Source organism: Siphateles boraxobius, unplaced genomic scaffold (assembly GCF_051911475.1).
Source record: "Siphateles boraxobius isolate OS27281-9 unplaced genomic scaffold, OSU_SipBor_1 26, whole genome shotgun sequence".
Taxonomy (NCBI): Eukaryota; Metazoa; Chordata; class Actinopteri; order Cypriniformes; family Leuciscidae; genus Siphateles; species Siphateles boraxobius.
In genome coordinates, this window is record NW_027508876.1 from 5537654 (window position 1) to 5553199 (window position 15546).

Genomic DNA, 15546 nt, shown 5'->3' on the forward strand with positions numbered 1-15546 from the left:
CGCTGCTTTAGCGTGATCAAAGCCCAAACACACCAAGCAGCGGTCGTACCCATCAGAGTCAGACACCAGTCGACCGCAACCAGAAGTGCACGGGCGAGGCATCTTTAAAAAGACGTGCCGCGTGCAAGCTCTTTTTGTGAGAGAAACTCAGTGCTGAAGCGCCCGCGGAGAACACACTCGCTGGCAAACCACGCTCAGATAAGCAGGAAGTGTGCACTCGCCGGGAGATTGCCGTCACACCAACACTGGAGAGTTGCTCGTCTCGTAAGAAGCTGACAATCAGAGATAGCTTAAGGAGTGAAGAATTACACTTGGCTCCGAAGCGAAAACATATCTGCCTGTTGCCGGCGTCCTCCTTTTATACCCACGAGGTGGGGCGGAGTTACGCCATGCAAATTCCGCAGACCCATGGCATTTCTTTGCCATTGGCTCGTTTTGTAATACTCAAAGTTGATAGGCTTTCTAAGCGAAACCCCATTCGTCGTCATCCGACGTAACTCGGAGTGACAACGAAAGGGAACAGGAGACATGTATTGAAATTGTGACGATTGAAATAATAACCAGTGAAACATTTGACTTCAACCCAAATAGTAGAGCTGCCTAGTTCTGACCAAAGGAAAATTAGGTATTTGCAGAAATATTATTGTCCAGCAACAGTGGAGAGACAGTTTCAAATTTTGTTTCAAGACACACACCTCACATCGATTACAGATTTACTTGAAATTCTAAGTCACAAAATAGCCTTTAGTTGTCAATAGACAGTTTGTACCTCCAGGCCAGAATACCTTCAATATGTACTAGACTCTTGTGAAAAGTAATATGTTTTCAATGTAGGTGCTTTATGTAAACCTTTTACAATTAACAAACAAACAAACAAACAAACATATTTTCATCATTTTGATTAATTCAGTCAACACAAAATTGCTTTTTGTAGAAATATTTATTGCAGAGGAGGTATTTTTATGTACATGCTATCACAATATTACACAATATAAATCTACCAAATATCTCCATATGTGTATGCTATAAGCTTGTCATAGAGCATTTAATATAACAAGCACGTAATACAGTGGGTAGGGTACAGTTTCACTCACTATACAACTTGTAACAGTCCAAAAAAGATCAAAGATTCTTTTTAAAGTTCTATCAAGGGCAGTGAAACATCAGTCTTACTAATTTCTCATTATCATGCAGAAGCAACGAGAGTTAGAGCTAAGACAATACCGCGTTAAGTAGTAGGAGTGTTCCCCCAACACGTGACGCGCGGGGCCCAAGTAAACGAGCTAAATAACCAAAATCAATTCATAAATAGATAAATAATCACTTTTGTAAACCAAAAACTGAACTGAACATTGCACTAAGACAATGTAATAGGCAAGGTTACCATTAACATTAACAGGTCATGAGCTGAGTGCTTACATCATACTACATAGAAATCAATCTGCAGATGAGTAAAACTTGTAATCTAGAGGGATGCACTACGATACAACAACCATTCCCAGAAACATTCTCTATGTAACAAAGTTGGTCAATTTTACACATCCATCTAGGCATACATTAAGAACGGACTCTGGAGAGTGTTTTATTCTTACCAGAGTATGAGATGACTTGACAGTTTAGGAGCAGTAGATCTATAGGTTGCTGAAAGATCCCTTTAGTGTACCTAGAAATCCATGAGCACATATTATATTATATGTAAAATTATATAAATTTTGGAAGGTGGTGATACTCTCGTGATTGCTGATTTGTAGTCAATAAAATACTTCCTGGGTCATTCTTACTCCGCTGTACAGTTTGTATCAAATATTAAACTCAAAATGTTTAAAGAGGCATTTTTTCAAGAAATGGTTCTAAATGGAACCTTAAAGGGTTCCAAACCTTTTAGGAGTTTCGATCATGGGATTCATTTTTGTATTTACTTAGAATTAATTTAGTTTTATTTCATTTTTGGAAATAACCCATTAAACATGAAAGTATTATGCAATTATTAACTGCATTTATCCTTATATAGAACCTTTTTTGGCATAAAAGTCTCTTTAAAATTGAGTCAAGAAGCCTAGGGTTCTATATAGAAAACCATTAAACCTTAAATTCTTTAGTGATAATTAATCATGTCAAGCTTAACTAGAGCATATTTCTGAATGTCTGGTAAAAGACTAAAAGTAGTGCAGAACAGGAATGACCCACAGTGTTAATATAACATGGGAAGATACCCAGAGATCATTGGTAAATTTACCCACTTAGAGAGATGGGAGTGTGACATCATTTGATTCTTTCACAGAATGTCAAGAATTATATATTTAGGTACAATATTTTTTTTACCTCTTTGGTTCATATAACATATATACATGGTATTACCTATTCTTCTGTATTCTTGCTAATTCATAGTGCACACATACAAAACACAAAAATCTGTCAACACATTAAAACAAAACCATTTGCAATTGCAATATGTCAACATTTATATGAATATTTCATTACTGGGCATCGTACTGTGCAGCAGTTCATGCCTCATGTGTTGTGACACCATTACCTTGACATCATTACAGTTTACCAATGACCATGTGAGAAGGCATACAAGATATGTTAACATTCCAACAGTAATTTAGATAGATTGTTGAATTCACATCAGTTGTCTCTGAGGATGTATCAAAATGTTCTTCTAAGAAATCGATACAATTTCCCAAAACAAACAAACAAACAAACAAACAAAAAAAAAATACAGTAAAAGCTAGATTTGTATTTGTAAACTGATGTAATCATCATAAAATGTTAAAGATACCAGACACATGGTGAATTAATTGAGGCTTGGGTCAGAATTTGATATGAGATAGACTGGAATTTGATACGTTTTGTATATTATCATGAGTGTTCTAATTGTAAAAGATAAAAAGGAAAGACATTATAGAGGCAGAAACCGTAATGATTGTGCCCTACGCTGAGAGAAATTATATGTATGTTCCCATGAACTGAGTAGTGGACTTTTTCCCCCTAGCATACCCCATTCAAAAAGCATTTACAATTTTGCAACATTGCTAATATATAAACTAAACTTCATTTCTTTTCAAAAATAAGATGCTGATTTTCATCAAGTGTTTCAATAAATATTTATGGGCTATGACAAAGGCTTCACATCTCCCAATACAAAGTAAGACTGGTACAGGACTATTTAAATAGGCACATTCAGGATAATATATCAGCAAATTTGGAAGCATTGGAAATGTTTATTTTTTTTTATAAATCTTTTTACTTTATCTTTTTAATCTTTCTAGTCAAGAAAAAAAAAAGTGTTGCAAATGTGCACATATGATCTCACTGCGTAACGGCATAAAACACCAAAGCCAAAAAGACAAACAAGGGAAAATATGAATGGAGATATGTCCAGTTTACATCTGTCTTTCTTCTTTACTAAAGTGCTACAGGCTAATTTTCTAGCAGCCTTATGAATTCGGCTCACTGTACAAATGTAGTGATACTCTATTATTCTGTTGAAGTTTGAGTTTACCGCTATCTTTGGCAAAAATATTTTACTCAAACCAAACAATAATGTATTAATCAAATCAAAACAAGGAAATGGACCAGGCTTATTCCATGACACTTCATGCATGGTCCACACCCTCAGGAACTTGTACAATCTTTTGTGGAAGCCACAGTCAAGGAGGGGCTACAGATGCAGCTGTTATGAGGGTTCAGATGTTAATGAGTATACATGTGGTGAGTATAGGCATCTTGTTTACATTGCACATAAAGAGTTGCATAATTGTAAACTACCGTTTCTATTTAAAGGTTCAACCAATACTTTAGAATCTGGAATGCCTGGTGAGTTGTTGCATTTTTGTATTTTTTTTCTTTTTTATTCCAAAAAAACACAAAGGGAAAACAAAAGGTTGAAGAGAAAGGCAGCTTGTGCGACTTGTTGATTTTCTTTTCCAAATCACCAAAAATTCTATTAAAGTTTATATTCTATGGTGTATTTATGAAAGAAAAAGCACATAATGAGAACTAACTAATGGTTCACTCAGGTAAAGTGTCATGCTTTTTTTGTTGATGCTTGGTCGTCAAATTCCCAGGGACAGACATCTGCCATTTTAACACCACTAGTAACTCTACCTTTGGAATTTGAACTTATCTGTTTGCTAGTAGATGAACTGGTGCTCCTATTGACTTCTTTACTAGTTGTGGCATCTTCAAAATCCCAAGGGCATACATCTGCTTGCTTGCCTTTTGCTAATGCAACATTTGGGCTTTTTTGTTTTTCCATTGAGACAATTTCCTGACTACTCTCAACATCCCATGGACAAACCTCAGCCAGTGTAGACTGGCTGACAGGTCTTTCTTTCGTCTTGCCAGAGGTGAACCTGTCTTTTGTGTTTGATTTCTTTTTGTCATCATCTGGATCCTTTGTGTTCTCTCTTTCCATCTCTAATATTCTGACAGGGGAAGTTCCCTTCTTGATAGCAGGCGTCTCCTTTGTTTTAGAAACCTGAGAGGAACAAGGGGTCTTTTCAGAGATTGGACCCGAGACAGCCTCATAGTCCCATGGACACACTTCTGCTTTAGCGGGCGGCTGCAGTGAGCTGCCTGTAGATTTAGTAGGCTCAGGGAGAACACTCTTTACTTTGCCCTCAGTAGGTGTATTACCCTTGCCCTTGACTTCAGTAGGTGAGGAGCTTATTTTGCCTTTGATCTCAGCTGGTGTAGTGCCCTTTTTTGGTCTGCTCTTATCAAGGGAGCAAGCTGAGTCCTTAGGCTTGCTCGACACTTCGTCAAAGTCCCATGGACAGACGTCAGCTTTTAGAACCTTGGGGACCTCTCCGGAAGCCTGGGGTTGGGATATGGCAGGCTTACTAGTGGAGTTAGGTTTTGACACCATTGCCTGACTATGGTCCTCATTTCCTTCCTCCCATGGACATATGTCTGTTCTATCTGCAACTTTCTGGTTTGGATGCCTGGCCATAGAGGGTGACTGCTCTGTGCCTTTTTGCTTTTGTGACTTTGTCGCTTTGTTGCTACTTCCATGGACTGTGGTGGTCTGTTCAGGGGCAATAGACACATGTTTCTGGACCTTGTTTTCGGAGGGGGTCGGCAAGTCTTCCAGTTCCCAAGGGCACACCTCTGAAAGGTCATACAGATCTTTCCCCTTGGCTGTTTCTGAGCAAATGGAGGGCTGGCTTCCGCTCATTTGTGGCTTCATTATACCGGTTTTGGCAGCTGTCTGCTTGTACTCCACTGATTGGCTGAGAATCATCTTTGGATAACCCTCCTTTTCTTCAGCTTCAGCTGAGGTCTTGACATCCTTGTTCTTTTGATTAGCTTTCTTTGTTGAATCTTCCACTGCTTGGACCTTTCCTGTTAGACCAAGTGTTTTCTCTTTGGCACTGGCAATAACGCTTAGAGATTTCTGCAGCATGGATGTTCTAGGGTGAATAGGTTTCTTATCAGCTGTCAGGTTGTGAGCGCTAGCTGACTTGCACACCAAGGGAACTGACTCTGTTGACTCACTGGCTGCATCAATCTTCTCAGAGGACCTTTTGACCAGCTTCTTGCCCATTAGGGTTTCAAGGAGAGAGCCTTCTGTGGTTGCGACCTCCATCTTGTCAGTCATCGAACTGCTGGAATCCTCACTGTGGTCTCGAACATGGTCATAACTGCTGTGGGACTTTTTAAGGGAGAAAACTTTGCTCTTCAAGGTCTCGTCTTTGGCAGGCTTAACAGCGTGCGAGGGGTCAAAAGGGTTCTTTCTCAGGACACAGATGCTGTTGCGGGTACTCCCATGTTCACCCAGGTCCTTGTCCTCACGGCTACACTGACGACCCATTGACTCTGGAATCTCAGTTATGCGGCGCATGAGAGAGCGGCCTAGGCCCTTTTTGGAGCTGCGCTTCTTCTGCAGGTGAGGATTGTTGGCCAGCATCTTTTTCCTCTTATATATCTCCAGCTGGGAGTAGAGTTTCTTCAGCTCTTCCTGTATATTTAAAGAAAAAAACGGGCCATTAATTCAAAACACATGTCTACATGTAGAAATGTAAAAATAAAATGATTCTAGTTACACTGAAGCAGACGCTCTATTGCACAGAAAACATGCATAAGTCATTATATGCAACTACAGACAGTGCCTCGAAGACGTTAGACCAAACCAACATGCTGTTTTACACTAATTAAAGACAGGACAGTCTGGGACGGTGTCAAATATGACAATTTTGTGTTTTATTGTTAGGTCTGAAACAGCCTCTGAAGAACTTCAAAGCATTTATAACAGCCGTGTCAATCAACAAATACGTATTATACCAAGTGCAGAACTTTATCCTATTAGCAAAGTGCCTTTCCTATGAACAAAATTTGGGTCTTCTGTAAGAGACTTCTTCAGCTCTAACAAACAAACAAAAACCTCTGCTCACGTTGGTACGTTTTTCCCAAAGACTGTCGCAAGACCTTACGCCACAGCCATTAATAGAACTTAGCTGGCCCATTTCCTCTGGTGTCTGCAATAAAAAACTGCCATGGCTCAGTATCTTCATCGGTTATAGGACAAGGGGTCAAAAGTTATTTGCATATTATGAAATTTTAGTTAATTACTAAGGCAGGAGAGAGTCAAGAGGAAAAAGAAGCAGGAAAGAAAACAGGGCACCTACCCGAATATCCTCTGGATCCAGACTGTGCTCACTCCAGGCAGACGTGATGCTGCTATTCAGGTATGACCCAGACCGCCCCATGTCCAATTCATCTTCATAGGCCTCTGTAGCAATGTCATCCCTTAGATGTGTACCCGCAAACAAGAACTGTGGAAAAGGCATGGGTGTTTAAGAGATTCTGTAAAATTAGATTTTAGTCAACAAATGTTAAAAAATTAAAGCTGTTTGGTGGGTTTACCTTTGGCACAAGCAGTAACCCCAAAGTGACAGTCACTGTCAAGTGTGTATGAGCAAAGAATAGCATTAGCATCCAATCTGGGTGCAGCTCAGGGGCTAGAGTGAACCTGTGGGTGGATTTACAGAAAAATGTATAATCACCTTGGCAAAAGGCTGAACAAAATAAAACCATTACAATTTCTATTAAATACAATTTTGGGTACTTCCCAAAACAATTCAATTCATTATCATAATTGGATTGTGGCTGAAACTGTGAAAAATCTGTGCAAGATGAGATATTCCTATGTTTCCAGGGTCCTGTGTTACCCAGATTTAACATAATGAGCACAAGACAAAGGGTCCTGTTACCAAGGTTAGGGTTAAGGTAACATAAGGAAAGAGTGAATATTCAGAATCAGAACTTATCTTTCTCTTCACTTTTGTCTGGTACATGTGCATCATAGAAGTGACTCTGGTCGCATTCATAAACGCTTATTCAGACAACCAACTTCTTCATTAATTAAACTTATTTCATATAAACGCATTCATAATTAAATAAACATACTGACGCAATCGTGATTGAATAATGACATTTCAAAATATGGTATTGCCACAGCCATCGTGGGTGATAGGGTAAATGTTAAAACGTTGTCCAGCTTTTGAAGCAGCATCTATTGCAACAAGTTTTGCTCATTCTTCTCCTCCACAGATATTGGAAGTATTTTTTTTTTTTTTATTATCAGAATGCAGACTGCACTCATAACAAGCAAATCGGTGAGAACACTCGTTTAAACATCAGACACACCAGGACATTTGACTACACATCACATTTTTGACAGTAGCCTATTGATACTGTTTGCAGTCATAATGCAAGGGACCTGTCTACGGGCCATAAATTAAGCCTTTAAATAAAAGGGGTTTTGAGCTGTTTACACTGTCACGTGCAATAAAAGAGCCTGCACAGGGACAGGAAACAAAAATCAATACAAAAAAACCCTGCCTACCTACCTTACACAACACCGAAGGTGAACTTGCGCTAAGGGGTAGAGTGTGGAAATTATTTTTGATGCACAATGCAACTGTCACAATATGATGTCACACTCTGCGAGTATGTTTTAAAAATAATAATTCAACATATAAAAATCACTTTTTAATAGCCCACTAATAGCCCACTAGAGTTTATTACAAAAAAATTACAAAATGCTAAAAATTATTAAAGAACAACAATTTGGGTTGCATTTACAATGCTGTGAAAACGGGGTGTGCTACAGGCCCCCTATTGTAATTCCTGCGCCCAAGAGAAATGCTCAAAAGTTAACTCTGAATGCTGATTAGCATGTAGCTAAACTAACACGTCGGGGGGGGGGGGGGGGGGGGGGGGTGTGGACGGACTTTTGACTTCAGCTCGGCGTCTTCTAAGGGCCCCCCCTCTGCCTCGGGCCCTGGGTACCCTTTTTCCCCCCGCTACCACGCCCCTGACGAGATGCATTTGTTTAGTACCACTACTGTTTCTACTTTTTTAATGAATAAAAAGAGATGTATTGTCAATATTTCCTTCAGCTTTGTCTGCCATCTTTGGATGAAAACAATTGAAATTTGAAACTGCAATGACCACCATGGCTCAACATGGTCAGAGCTTGTGTACTTCTAAGATAGGTTTATATTTAGATTTATGCTGAGTTTATCTGTGCATAGATGTATTTTCCCCCCCAGGTTTATCTGTGCTGGCCCGCTGGGAGACTGTCTTCACCTGGGACTATGTTTGCAGCTCTGTTGCTTTCAGCTTTTTTAATCTGGTTGGAAATTGATGGTCCCTCAGAAATGACTGATATACTGAATAGCATGGACATGTCAGTATATATGAAGAAAATAAGAACTTTTTTAAAAAAACTTTTCCTCTTACTGTTGTTACATCACCTTCTGAGATCGCTGAGGTGAACTGTGTTTATGCTGAAAACTGTGTGTGTATGCTGAAAACACTGGCTGCCACAATACACTAATTAATGTTTATGATGAAAGGACATGAGTGCTGTTAAACAAGAATACAGATACGTAACTAACACTATCCCATGGCTCTGTATTACGATTAATTACTGTAGAAACAGTACCAAGCAATGCAACACTTCCAAAAATCACATGTCCTGCCTTTGAAGTCAACCGCCTTTATCTTGTGTAAAAGTTCAAGCTAAGTCCCTGCCTGAATGAGTGCCTCATTACTGCTGAAGTTATTCATTCACTCCACAGCCCTAAACTGATTTTTTAGAGGGAGTGGCGGTGCAGGGAGGCAGATTTTTTTTCCTTAAGATGAATTCAAAATGAACATAATAACTAAAAAGTAAAACAATTATTCCAAACACGTGCTTTTACCACAGCCCGAATTCTAGAGAAGGCTGACAGCATATAAACAATAATATCAATAGTAAACTGACCTATCAGAATGGATAATCATTTGAACTTTATTTCAATGGTCCACTTTAGACATTCTACTAACTAAAATTATTTTTGCAACTACATGTCAACTAACTCTCATTAGAGTATTAGTAGACGGTCTGCTTAATATCTGTTAACATATATATTTTTTGATGGTCCCTTAACAGACATTCTACTGACTAAAAGTAACTTTGCAACTATATGTCTACTTATTCTATACCCGAACCCTAACAGAACATCATTAACAGAACATCAACTTATATTTGGATCTGTACCTAACACACAGCTATCAAATGACTTGAAATATAGAGCACAAGTCATATGGACTACTTTTATGGTGCTCTTCCATCCTTTTGAGCTCCCATTCAAGTACCGTTCAGCGGTACCTGCTTAGCTTCAGTGGGAAATCAGGCAAGAGCTGCTCACAGAGGTTAAACAATGTGTTGAGATCACAAGCATCCCATGCTAAGGACCATCTACGAAAACACAACATTTGATATGCAGCAGATATTTTTTTCAGCTTGGAGTCTGTATACCAACAGCATCTGGCTTTTAGTTTAGTGTATTCCAGTGAAGGCAAGTGCTACAGATATTGACTTACAGGGGACCTATTATGCAAAATTCACTTTTATATTGTTTTTGAACATAATTATGTGTCCACACTGTGTGTACACAATCACCTCAATGTTGTAAAAATCCATCCACTCCATTTGTTATTTTCCCCATAAATCTGAAACAGTGTCTCAAAATTAGCCGTTCATGTATGTGCTCCCAGTGTGACGTCACATTTGAACAGGCCCCGCCCACGACTGGCGACGAAATCTTCCCTATTAGCTCCTCCCCTTAAGTGAGCTGTACACAGTCCACCATATTTATCTCCTCGCCAGAGCAATTAACAGCAGCATCCAAGTAAGAAATGTATTCTTATTAAAGCTACTAAAGTTATTCGGTCAAGAGCAGTGAGGGAATTTCTGTTTTTCTTTTGTTGTTTGATTCATATTAACAGCATATACAGTACTGTCACACTGCTGTCACTTTAATACACGGATCTAATATATACATGCAAATTTTTCCCCGTTGTTTACGTTCACAGACATAACCAACACATGTTTATGTGTGAACTTTGAGTGTTTCGACATAACTTTCTGTGTATATGATAGTTTAGCTCAATAAGATGGGAAAGAGAACTTAGTTTAACAGTGTACTCACAGTATGCGATCTGAACCGTGCCTGAGAGCGCTTGACCCCCAAAGTCTAGTTCGACTTGGCTCACGTGCGGTATGCATGTAGGGCCCTATTTTAATGATCTAAGAGCATGGTCTAAGCGCACAGCGCAAATGCACTTAGAGCGTGTCTGAATCCACTTTTGCTAGTTTAACGACCGGAAAAATTGGTCGGCACACTCAGCGCAAGGTCTAAAAGGGTTGTCCCTATTCTCTTAATAAGTAATGGGTGTGTTTTGAGCATAACGTGCAAAAAAACAATCAGAGTCTCATCTCCCATTCCCTTTAAAAGCCATTTGCACTCGCGCCATGGCGGATTTGCAAGCGGAAAGACTGAACGCTTCTCCAGAGCGCAAACGGATCTGCTCGTGCTCGAGGTTAAAGCGCTTAAGCAGACAATATACAGGACAAGCTGGATTCCACCATATCTTTATGCACACAATATTCATCTTTTACATTCTTATCCTTTTATTTTTATTATTTGGATAGTTTGTGTGCTTTAAGGGTCTCTGTGCGTGTAATAAGCAGAGTGTACGCGCGTTGTGGACCTGCCTATAGGAGCATATTACTAACTCACTCTTTAAATAAATAAAAAAATACTGTGCCATTGACTTTAGTCCATGTTTTTTTTGTCAATGACAGTCTATTTCAGTTGCCTCAAAATAGCAACACGCCAACAATGCGCCTGAACACAGTGCATTGTTGGCGCATATTTTTTTTTTTTTTTTTTTTTTTTTTTTTACCAGCACGCCCATGGGGGCACAAATGGATGCAAATGAATTTGCTATTTAAACAACGTGGCGCAGGACGTGAAAATGATAACTGCGTCAGGCTGAAACTAGTAAAAAACACTTTGATAGGGCCCATAGAGTGATCGCTAACCGCGCCAGAGCGCGGAACAGCTACTAATCTTGTGTGTGCTACTGCCATCATTACAACAGCAAACATCTTCTATTACTACTTGGATAGTATACTTTTCAATTAATTCAAATAATACAAGGCAACTGTGCCTAGTGTGAGTACACCCTAATACTGACAGGACAAGCCGTCTGACCGCCAGCTTAAAAACCATATATCAGAAGTAAAAACTGGTTTGACTTTAAATGATGACGAAGAACTGGATAGAGGGCAGGGAGCAGCAGCTCATTTGCATTTAAAGATAAATGCAAATAAACAGCATGTTTTTGCTTTCACTCAAAAATGGGCATTTACAACATGGTACAATAAATGATCTGTGGGGTATTTATAGCTGAAACTTCGCAGACACATTCTGGGGACACCTGAGACCTATATTAAATCTTGTAAAAAGGAATATAATAGGTCCCCTTTTAATAATGATAAGACATTTATGATAGGAGGGAAAGGAAGAAGTCCTCAGTGGCAGTCACTCACCTTAAAATGTGGAATATGAAAGAGAGGATGAGCTCATTGTGTACTGCAATGGCCATGTAGCGTGGCTCATGAAACGCTGAGGGGACGGTCCTCACAGCAAAACAAAGATACACACCCCACAGAAGGAACAGGAACTCAGCTGTTTGTGAGAGGTAGTAAAGAGTTAAAACCCAAATGACTAGTACCTAGGACATACCAGTTCCCAGATCAACCAGAGAATGATGAGGATGTCAAAACCTTTCTGTTACAAAGCAATATAGCGCCAGATTGAAAATACAAGAATGATAGAGGAAAAAGACATTCAATGAATTCAATAAAAAACTTCTAGATTGCTTGTATTCTCTGGACACTGCTTGACAGACAATTACAAATGAAGCTGTGAAAGGTAGTCCAAAGTTTTAAAGTTCCCCATCCCCTATTGGCACACCCTATACAATGTCATCCAGTCAGCTGGCCTGACATCAATAAACATGTGTTCCCCCAGGGAAGATCTGTCAACATCAATGTGACGTTTACTGATCCAGGTGTTAGATCAGGTACATTCTAATTTGCCATGCTTGAGAAAAATACATCAGGATAAACATTTGTGTTGAATTCGATTCGTCACAGCCTGGCTGATGCTTCCTGTGAGCTCTGCTATATGTCTGCAATTAGTGCCAAGCCAGACTTGATTAATCACTTCCTTGGCTTGTATTTCAAACATAATGACCTGCAATGGTCTACCACGATGGCAATGTCCGTATTAGCATACTACCACATTACTCTTACAATTTAGGCAATGCCACTTAGATGAACTTCATTTGTCAGGACTCAGTATCTACAAGAACAGATTCTAGTTTTGTCATCACTTACTGAAAACCCAAGCACAAAATACTTATAATCAAGTCATAAGATTATAATAAGTCATTTTTGTCACATCAAAGACGAACTGTCAGCAAACAGCTATTTAAAGGTTGAAAGTTTTTTTTACAAAGAACTACACTTTAGCACACTTTTATAAAGAGAATGGAATAGCTAAAGTTTTGAGTGCTTTTGAGTGCTTTAGTAGTACTTACTGTAAGTACATCTTTAAATATTTTCACCACTACTTGTAGTGTCTTAGAAATATATTTATAGTGTTCTGCCGAATGTTAGCATTGATGGTAAAGAAAATGATGTTGCAATTTAGTACATTTACAAGATATTAAATGTAATATTGAATATATAGTTACAAATAATTTACATGTTTTTTAATTAGTCAAATAAGTATCCTTCTATAAAAGCATGACAAAAGTGCCCTTTTATTTGTTATTTTATTATATACTTTGAATATTTGAAGTACACTATAAGTGCACATTTCTATACAATTAAGCACTTTTCTTTTTTCACAGGGGGTTGAAATTAGACAGTTTGCGTTATCCTCACACAAAGGGGCTGCAGAAAACTTGGAATATATCACATTAGTTGTTTGTACAGTATTTATAGTGTTTCTTGTTATTTTTTAAGCTTGGTAGCCCCGATATAAATTCACTTTCAAATGTGCAGTGTGAACATTCTACTAAACATCTGCTTTTTGTGTTCCATGCAAAAAATAAAGTCATACGGGTTTAGAACAGTATGAGTTTGAATGATGCCGTAAGTTTAATTTTTCTGTAAACTGTTCCTTTAAATAGTGCCTTGAAGAGATTCTCTCTACTTTCATTCTTTAAATAAGTAGCCATATTTCAGAACATTTCATCCAGACTCTTTGATTCTGTTTGATAATATATTCAAGCTGGTGCTCATTAAAATACCAAATAGTCATAAAGGAAGCTCTTAGGTAACAGATTCACTCACCCACAGCAATCATGTAGTCCCAGCGGTCCAGCAGACACATGCTGAACTGCAGCCTATCAGTGGTGAAGCCCACACTGATGAGAGCGAGATGTCTGTTTGGATTCTGACAAACAGCGGAGGTCCAGGCTATTGCGAACCATAACACAATCAGCAGGATTATACACAGTAGACGTAACACTCTCCAGCTGGTCATGTAGGGGATCCGTTGGGCTGTACGTGACAGGAACACCTTGAGAACCCTGGAAAACAATGAAAATAACCATTGTATCCCAGGCCTAAAATTAATACCATATATTACAGTATATGAAACAGTGTCAATCGCCAGTTGGCTGGTAATATTTAAAATAATTCCAACAATGCAGTGTTGTGAAAACATAAACGTAAACAAACGTGAACGCCGCTGCGTCTCAGACAGCACGCAAATACTGAATTGAGCTCTTTTTCAAGTCTTCTTGCACTTGAACGGACAAATTTACAAAAAGTTTAAAAAAATGCTCGTCTTAGCGAGTATCCTAGTAAACATAGTCAGTTATGTCTTGAGTGAACATTGACAGTAGAGAAAGATGTGTACTGGTATCAGTGTATTGGATCTATGAATTAGGTCTTAAAGTGACAGCACCATAATATTCCTACTATACTGTCTGTCTTTTTAATGTTAATCAACAACAAAGAACATAGAAAAAAATCATTCACTGCTCTTGACTGAATAAATTTTGTAACTTTAATAAGGATTAATCTATCTGAAAACTACTGTTCCTTGTCTTTAATATACGGTATATATATTTTTAAATGTATATTAGCTAGGCTAGTAGTTTGAACTGTGGTATCAACATTGGAATAGAAAATTGTGAATTTTCACTGGTATCTAAATTTGTTGTGTCATACCTGTATTTGCAAAAACAGTTTCATGGCCGGTAAAAAAATATTTATGGCTGGTAAATTTTCTCAAGTTACCGGCCATTGGCAGATGTGGCAAAAAAGTTAGTTTCACGCCCTGGTTGTGTCATTATCACCTCAATATCGGAACTGATGTGGACTTAAAATAGCACCTTGTCGAAGTTTACAATTGTTGACATTTATTAAAGGATTAGTTCACCTCAAAATGAAAATTTCCTAATAATTTACTCACCCCAATGCCATCCAAGATATCCATGTCTTTCTTTCCTCAGTGGAAGAGAAAATATTTTTTTTGAGGAAAACTTTTCTGGATTTTTCTTCGACTAATGGACTTCAATGACAACCACTGTTTGACGTCCAAATCAATGCAGTTTCAAAGGTCTTTGAAGTGCTTGAAAATGTTGTGCACGATCGCAGCTGAGGAGGAGAGTCTTGTCTAGCGAAACAATAGGTCATTTTCAAAAATAAAAAATAAATATATATATATATACTTTTTAACTACAATTGTGCGGATTGAGCTGATCTGCAACGTTGAAAGGTCATGTCCATGTCGCCGACGTCGGCTGAAGTACCGCCCTACTGTTTACAAAGCGACCAATACAATTTGAACTATCCTCCTTCGAACGGTCGAGTGGGGCGGTACTTCCGCTGGCGCCCGCAACATCGACATGACCTTTCAACGTGATGACGACCTATTTTTTAAATTGACCTATCGTTCCGCTAGATAAGACTCTCTTCATCAGCTGCGATCGTGCACAGCATTTTCAAGCACTTCAAAGACCTTTGAAACTGCATTGATTTGGACTTCAAAACAGTGGTTGTCATTGAAGTCCATTATTCGGAAAAAAATCCAGAAATGTTTTCCTTAAAAAACTTTATTTCTCTTCCACTGAGGAAAGAAAGACATGGATACCTTGGATGGCATTGGGGTGAGTAAATTA

The 15546-nt window shown here is 38.6% G+C and overlaps 1 protein-coding gene across 2 annotated transcripts in view; it reads right to left on the minus strand.

Moving 5' to 3' along the window:
- Positions 1-925: 925 nt before the first annotated feature.
- Positions 926-15546, minus strand: part of gpr158a (G protein-coupled receptor 158a) — a 112964-nt gene continuing 98343 nt past the window's right edge. Inside the window, exons 7-12 of one of the 2 annotated variants that reach the window (XM_077244232.1) lie at positions 13709-13947; positions 11894-12032; positions 6871-6976; positions 6633-6779; positions 6399-6482; positions 926-5965 (exon numbers count right to left, since the gene is read on the minus strand). In XM_077244232.1, the coding sequence (XP_077100347.1) occupies positions 4031-5965; positions 6399-6482; positions 6633-6779; positions 6871-6976; positions 11894-12032; positions 13709-13947 (2650 nt within the window). In that variant the 3' untranslated portion in view covers positions 926-4030. The remainder of the gene's footprint in view (positions 5966-6398; positions 6483-6632; positions 6780-6870; positions 6977-11893; positions 12033-13708; positions 13948-15546) is intronic. The other variant, XM_077244233.1, reaches the window with a different exon arrangement.